Source organism: Cebus imitator, unplaced genomic scaffold (genome assembly GCF_001604975.1).
Source record: "Cebus imitator isolate Cc_AM_T3 unplaced genomic scaffold, Cebus_imitator-1.0 Scaffold265, whole genome shotgun sequence".
In the NCBI taxonomy this organism is placed as follows: Eukaryota; Metazoa; Chordata; class Mammalia; order Primates; family Cebidae; genus Cebus; species Cebus imitator.
Window position 1 is genome coordinate 2,168,029 of NW_016107580.1, and position 6,957 is coordinate 2,174,985.

The 6,957-nt window shown below is 47.6% G+C and overlaps 1 protein-coding gene and 2 non-coding genes across 3 annotated transcripts; all 3 read right to left on the minus strand.

Annotated features, from left to right (window-relative positions):
* Positions 1-869: 869 nt before the first annotated feature.
* Positions 870-3,862, minus strand: RPL27A (ribosomal protein L27a). Its single transcript, XM_017500327.2, has 5 exons — positions 3,775-3,862; positions 3,337-3,400; positions 2,637-2,712; positions 1,843-2,017; positions 870-1,040 (listed from the first exon to the last, which is right to left on the minus strand). Exons 1-5 carry the CDS (start codon positions 3,775-3,777, stop codon positions 912-914), a joined length of 447 nt encoding a protein of 148 aa, XP_017355816.1. The 5' UTR covers positions 3,778-3,862; the 3' UTR covers positions 870-911.
* On the minus strand, positions 1,150-1,280 carry LOC119467191. Its single transcript, XR_005195723.1, has one exon. It is a non-coding gene; the product is annotated as a small nucleolar RNA SNORA3/SNORA45 family (small nucleolar RNA).
* LOC119467192 lies at positions 2,373-2,503 on the minus strand. Its single transcript, XR_005195724.1, has one exon. It is a non-coding gene; the product is annotated as a small nucleolar RNA SNORA3/SNORA45 family (small nucleolar RNA).
* Positions 3,863-6,957: the final 3,095 nt, after the last annotated feature.

Here is a 6,957-nt window from a genome sequence, read left to right on the forward strand (position 1 = left end):
GGCTGGAGTGCAATGGCGCGATCTCGGCTCACTGCAAGCTCCGCCTCCCGGATTCAGGCTATTCTCCTGCCCCAGCCTCCTGGCCCTGGCATATTTAAATTTCAGATTGCTGGACCTCCATCTTGAGATTTTGATTCATCGTATTCTGGATGAAACAAGAATTAGGATCAAAATTAAGGAGCCACAGGCTGAGCGCAGTGGCTCATGCTTATAATCCCAGCACTTTGGGAGGCCAGGGTGGGCAGATCACTTGAGGTTAGGAGTTAAGAGACCAACCAGACCAACATGGTGAAATCCTATCTCTACTGAGAATACAAGAATTAGCTGGGCGTTGTGGCACCAGCCTATAATCCCAGATACTCAGGAGGCTGAGGCAAGAGAACTGCTTGAACCCAGGTGGCAGAGGTTGCAGTGAGCCGAGATCAGGCCATTGCAAGACTCCATCTAATTTAAAAAAAGAAAAAAAAAAAAAAGGAAGCCATGTGGAAAAACCTTGGGCTGAGGAATTAAGTCTTAAAGGACCACCTCAATCCTATCACACTGCCCCTCTTTAGAATGTGATCCATCAAAAAGCAATCTTTCCTTTTGACCCTCATCAAACAATTAAGGTACATTCTCCCATTCACTGTAAAATTCAGAGTACAATACATGCAGGCCTTTCAGTGATCAACAGGTATTTCTGACTTTATAAACAGAAATGTTTAACTGGCCAACAATTGTTAAGTGTTGGTCCTATCTTTACCATATACTTTCTGAGGTTAAGTCAGCAGAGGAGCCCATGTTTTCAGACCCTAAGTACTAGAACCTGGGCTCCCAATATACATAGGATGATGTAGAGATGCCACTGAATGACCTACTCACACCACACGGAACAAGTACTCAGCATTTAATGAACCTCCCTCCATGTGGCTTCAAGCCACGAGGACACAGGCCCCCCCGACACCCTTAATCTTCTCCTCAGCTCTTCTGCTGAAGAATTTGGCCTTGACGATGACAGGCTGCTTTGGGAGCTTTCCCTTGCCCAGAACTTTATAGTAGCCCTAGAACAGAGAAAAAAAGTTTACAATACACTGTGGAAGGTACCAACTGCCTGATGGGTATGAGGAATGTAGACTGCCAACCCACTTTCTAAAAACCCCAGGGAGGTATGTATGTTTCTGATCTGGGCACTAATGGAGGCACCGACTGCCCCCGCCAGTGAATCAAGACCAGTCGATTCTCTCCGAGTACTCTAGCACACCAGGACAAGAGTTGTGTCAGGATGTGACTCTAGTCTCGGCAAAGCATAATCCTCCTTTTCCTGCTAAAATACTCCCTAATATTAAAGCAAAAGAAGACAACCACATTCCTGACCACCAAAACTGCTCTATGGACATTAAATAGGCTGGGAAGTGAATTTAAAGCGTCCCTAGGGTTCTGGTTTCTTAAGACTACCCCCATATTTATGGGAGTTAAGACTGACACAAGGACCAGAACCCGCAAGGACAGACAAGACACATCTGTTTTGGGGGAGAATCTCTTCAGATAATGTATAGCACTGAGTATCGGTGGAATATATTAGGATTCTATTCTGTAGGGAACATGAAGGGTCAAGAGTTGTGCTCCATCAGAACCAGCTACAGTTCAAGCAGGAAATGCAAACATGATACAACAGGGGAATGACAGTAGGCACTGCGACTGATGGGGAAATACCTATAATAATTCTACCAAAGGTAGAATCAAGGTCTGGTAGGTAACTGGGAGCACAGGTTATATGCCAGGTAGGAGATTAAGTGTATTAGATTAAGCCAGAGTTTTGCAAGGGAAGTATGGAAGTATATAAAAACAACATCCAAAACTTACTGATCGCACCACATCAATGATGGGAGCAGCCCCAGTCTTGTTTTTAGCAGCATTCACCCGTGTCTGCTCACTAACCAAAGTCCACAATTTGTCAAGGTTGACAGTTGGGCAGAAGCTCTGGTTCCTCTTTAAGTGGTAATGCCTCATACCAACTTTCCCAAAGTAACCTGGGTGGCTAGGAAGAGATAACAACCACCTTCATGCTCATTCCAATTAAGATGCTATGTTTATCATCTTTACAGTTACCCCCCCATTACAGTGTAAATTGTTCACTGGTATAGAGCAGTGTCAGGCACTGGATATACCTGCTGAGTTAAACAAATGTTCTTAAAACCACCAAAGACTATCAGGAGGAAAAGGCTATTCTTATTTCCTGCAGGATAAGTCACTGACAAAGTCAGGGACAGGAATGAGACTAAAATTCAATTCACATAACAGTGCTCTATGGAAAATCTACATACTTCTATAATAAAGGTCTTCTGAATAGCCAAAATTTATCATCCACTGGTTTGTAGGTAAGTGAATGTGAAGCATGTCTCTAACCTGGTGGCTGACTGTGCCATAAGGCCCACAGCCAGTGAATAAGGTCAGCAGTTTACTCTCCGAGGACTCTAGCACACTCAGGCAATAGCTGATACCCAAGCGTGACTCTAGCCTCGATAACAGGTTCTCAGTTCACACCAAGTGTTAACTTGGTAAAAGCAGTAGGCAAGACTTGCTTCTGAACTTTTTTGTTTTAAGCCCTGCCCCTACCTCCCAAGCTGTGTCCGTAAAAGCACTCCGAGGACACTTACTATTTGTCGAAGTTGATCCTGTGGTGATGCATGCCACCGGCATTACCACGGCCTCCAGGGTGCTTCCGGTGCTTGCCTGCAGAAATACAAAGCTACATGGGGCCGCGCCTTGTGGCTCATGCCTGTAATCCCAGCCACTCGAGGGGGCTGAGATAGGAGAATCGCTTGAGCCCGGGAGGCAGAGGTTGCAGTAAGCCCAAGGTTTGCCAATGCACTCCAGCCTGGGCCACAGAGTGATGAGTGTCAAAAAAAAAAAAAAAAAAAAAAAAAAAAAAAGCAGCTACATGCCCCCACCCCCAGCCTTCTCATGCCTCTCAATACTTCCTCGCACAAAAGCAGAGAGTTTCCCCAGACTTCAGTGCCCCACTTAGCTGTTCCCATCCTACCATGCCGGTTTCAGCACTGCGATTACTTCAGGATTCCGGGTGAAATATCTTTTCAGGGTCCACATCACAGCATTCCCACAGTACTTCATGTCTTCAACTAAACCAATACCGTGCCTGCTCAATCCCTATCACCCCACTGATGTGAGATTCTCTAGAACTGAAATACTAGGGGATCCTCAGGAAAAAAATCAACAGTTGTCCGACTTGACCACAAAAAGGTCTCATTCTAACCCACTACTAGGCTACCTATCTCCTGACTTGCTAAGCACCCGAAGAGAGCCAAAGGCCCACCCCGAGGGGAAGCCGGCACTTACCGATGCGGCCGTGGCCGTGGCTCACGTGGCCCCGAAGTTTCCGGGTCTTCCTCAGTCTGGATGGCTGCGTGGAAAAAGCTTGGTGGTAAGGCCTAAAGAATTAGGGGGTAGAAGGTGATGCCTGCCAACTGAGATGGGCCTGTAGGCCTGTGGATCAAGGACCTAACTTCTGGAGCACTCGGCAAAGTTTAGAGTACCGATCCGCCCAGGGCCGTGCGGTCTCACCTGGTAGCGCCGGGGCCCGCGTGTCCTATAGATCCGAACCGCGGGCCGGACACAAGACTCTGGGAGTCTCGCCCCGGCCACCCTGCCCTGCAGGCGGCCTTGCGCAGCCTGGAAGCCCAGACCATGGTCGGGGGTGGATGACTAGGGGCAATGGGAATAGAGCTTGGGGGTACATGCCGGCAAAAAAGAGGAGGCAAGAAACGAAACACCTACCATGCTGGCGGCCCAGACGAAAAAGGACGGCCTTTCCAAGTCTCGCGAGGTATCGAGCACGGGGGGGCGGGGCCAAGTGCCTCACTTCCGGCCAGGGAGGCCGGGCTCCGGGTGGGGCTTATTGGTCTCGCGGGGTTGCTGGCTTGTTCTTCGCTTCTTTCTGCGAGTAGTGGTTACTCTCAAAGCCTGTCCCGGTGGCCAGGTGGCAGTGAATGGTTTCGGCGCAGCCTGTTGTCCTAGGCTTGGAGGCCGAAAACTGTTGAAGAATCGGGGCTAGGGGCGGTGTGCTGCACGCCGCCTGTGCCTGCTTGAGCCAGGCCCGGTCCTGGCGCCTTGGCTGGGGAACCGCCTAAGCCGACCCGAAGGGCCTCGGTGTCTCAGCTCCTTACCGGATGCGCCAACCCTGAGCCATGCCTCGCGTCGCCCCAGTTCTTAGTGGTCTGCCCGGGGCTGGTGATAGTGGCTGCTGGTTTGTCTCCCGGCCGCAGTGCGGAACCACGAGGACGTTTAACCCTCTGTGTGCCCACCTGGTGTCTCGCTCGGTTTCCTAAATCTCAGGCGGCTCCCGGAATGCCTCCTCCCCCTCCCACCCTCCTGAGTGGCACTCCGGCTTCCTTTCTCTTTTGCCCTTCTGCTGTCATCTTGGTTGTCCTCTGTGCTTCAGGGACTTAGGTGCCTCTTGGTTGCTTTATAGTCCTTTTAACCCAGACGCTGTAAATACTTTCTATAAATGCTGCATTTAGGCCGGGCGTGGTGGCTCACGCCTGTAGTCCCAACACTTTGGGAGGTCGAGGCAGGAGGATTGCTTGAGGTGTGGAGTTCAACATCAGCCTGGGCAACATAGTCAGACTTTCGTCTCTACATAGAAAGTAAATAAGTAAAAATAAATACCATAATCGAATTTTCTCCAGAATCTACCTAACACTCCTGTGACCCTTTCCTGGACAATGCAGACATAGTTGCTCGCTTCCCCTCCTGTACCACCACACAAAGAACACAGTCTAGTACAGCCCTTATGTAATTTATTGACCTACGTTTGTCTTCCCTACTAGACCTAATTCCTTATGTGGTCAAGGATTGTTTGCTTTTTTTCCACGTTCAACTAGTGATTGTCGAGTGAATAAAGGAACTTACCCTCTGCTCCCAGTCTTCACTAATAGCATGTCTTCTGTCTTAAGTCGGTTCCTTCAACCAGGGTTCAAGATCCCATCCCCTCGCTAGTCTATTAATATATCCCATGGGAGAAATCCCATCCTCTTAGTTATTCTCTGTGTGTATGTGTGAGTGTGTATTTATTTTTCTTTGTCTTTCCCCCTTCAGCTAAAATATATTTTAGTTAAAATAGCCTAAACTCTCCCATGTCTCTACTACCCTTGCCCTTTCCTTCATAGCAAGGTTTCCCAAAAGTCTACAAATCCTGCCCATTTGCACCTTCCCATCCATCGTTTACTGCAATCTAGCTTGCAGCCTGCAACTTCAATGAAATTGCTCTTACTAATGTCATTAATGAACCGGTTGCCAAATTGGATTTTTACTATTCATCATACCAATTGTTCCTTCTGTTGTGCTTTAACCTGTTGGCGTCTTTTTCTAGAGAAAGTCTCGCCTCCCTCCTACTCTGGTCATTTTTCAGTCTTCTTTGCAGTTTCCAGCGTGATCTACCATTTAAATGTTGATGTTCCTCAGTCTTCAGTTCTTGTCCTTATCTTTTCACAGTACATGATCTTCTTGGGTAGCTTCGATTCACATCCCTATTGCTGAGCTCACTTAATTACTGGTTAGCATTCCTCAGACATTCTACCAAAGTAAACATATCCAAAGAACTCAATCTTCCCTGCTCACTGGTGCCTTCTCCTTTATTTTCTATCTTGGTGAGTGGCACCATTGTCTACCTAGATAATGAAAATTGTCCCCAAGCCTTCTCTTCTACTATGCTGCCACCCTATCCTTTTGTTTCTGTATCTCTCTAATGTGCTTCCTCTGTTTAAGCCTTAGTACTCCTGCCTTCATTCAGGTCCCCATCATTTCTCTTATCTGGAGTTTATAACACCTTCCTTTGTTCACTCTGCCTACATTCTAACCATCCTCCAATCTTTGCATCCTTCACACCTCCACCAGGTTATTATTCCAAAAACATGACTTTCATTCTTTTACTTACTTAATCAAAAGTCCAATAGTTCCTTATGACCAACAGAATATAGCCCACATGCCTTTCCAACCTTAACTCAGCCTCTCCCCTACACAAGCTTTCTACTGCAGCAATGCTTGGTATATCCCATCTGCATTTTTGCCTTTGCTCATGCCATTTGCCACTCTGGAGTGCCCATCCTGTTCCTGACCACGTGTCCTGAATCTTCCTCAACCTTTAAGACCCACCTTATATTCTGCTTCTTCCTAGAACACTTTAGTCCACAAGGATAACAGCCAAATTTTCAGACCACTTTGCAGTTTACAAAATGCGTCTGCCTTAGGATTCAGCACTACCAGCCTCATTTTATGGGTGAGAAAACTGAGACACAGAAGAATTGGGTGACTTGCTAGATGCTGCATCGATTGTCAAATACAGAGCCTGGGCCTAGCCTTTTGTCTTCTCTCTTCAGATCCCCTGCTTTTGTCTCAGTGACCACTCCCTCTCTGACCTCACAGCAATTATGGTCTTCATCCCTCCTTCAACCTTAATCACATATTGCATGTGATTCCAGCAGGAAGAGAGGTGTTGAGAGAGAAGGCGAGGTCAAAGAAGAGATCATCCTCTATTTGACATAAAAACTGGCCAGTAAGTACACAAGAGATGAGCTCGGTTACCTGGAAACTACCCTTGGGAAGATAAGCTGTCAATGGAGGTAAGCTGGAAAGAGCCTTGGGAATGGAAAGGAACCATCAGGGGTATTAGAGCTGGGGCCTACAGTGAGGACCATGACAGCAAGGGTTGAGGTGGGGTTCTGGGTGCTGAGACACTCCTCCTGGATAGTTTGCCAGGTTCCTTGGTTATGGAGGAGCTACATCCTGTCCCTCAGGCCACCAGCTGAACAGAAGGCCTGCCAGAGTGGACCCAGCACTCCCCGTTGGGTTATGTGCTCACCTACCATTCTTCTCATCAATGGTTTGATCTCCTGGTTGTAGAGGGAGTACCCTGGGTGGTTTTCTGGCTCGACCCAGTTTTCTTTTCTTTTTTTTTTTTTT

Coding starts and splice junctions, on each gene's coding strand:
- RPL27A (XM_017500327.2), bottom strand. Junction 2,713..3,336: donor CCACGGCCACGGCCGCATCG/GTAAGTGCCGGC, acceptor GTATTTCTGCAG/GCAAGCACCGGAAGCACCCT. Junction 2,018..2,636: donor AGGATCAACTTCGACAAATA/GTAAGTGTCCTC, acceptor ATCTCTTCCTAG/CCACCCAGGTTACTTTGGGA.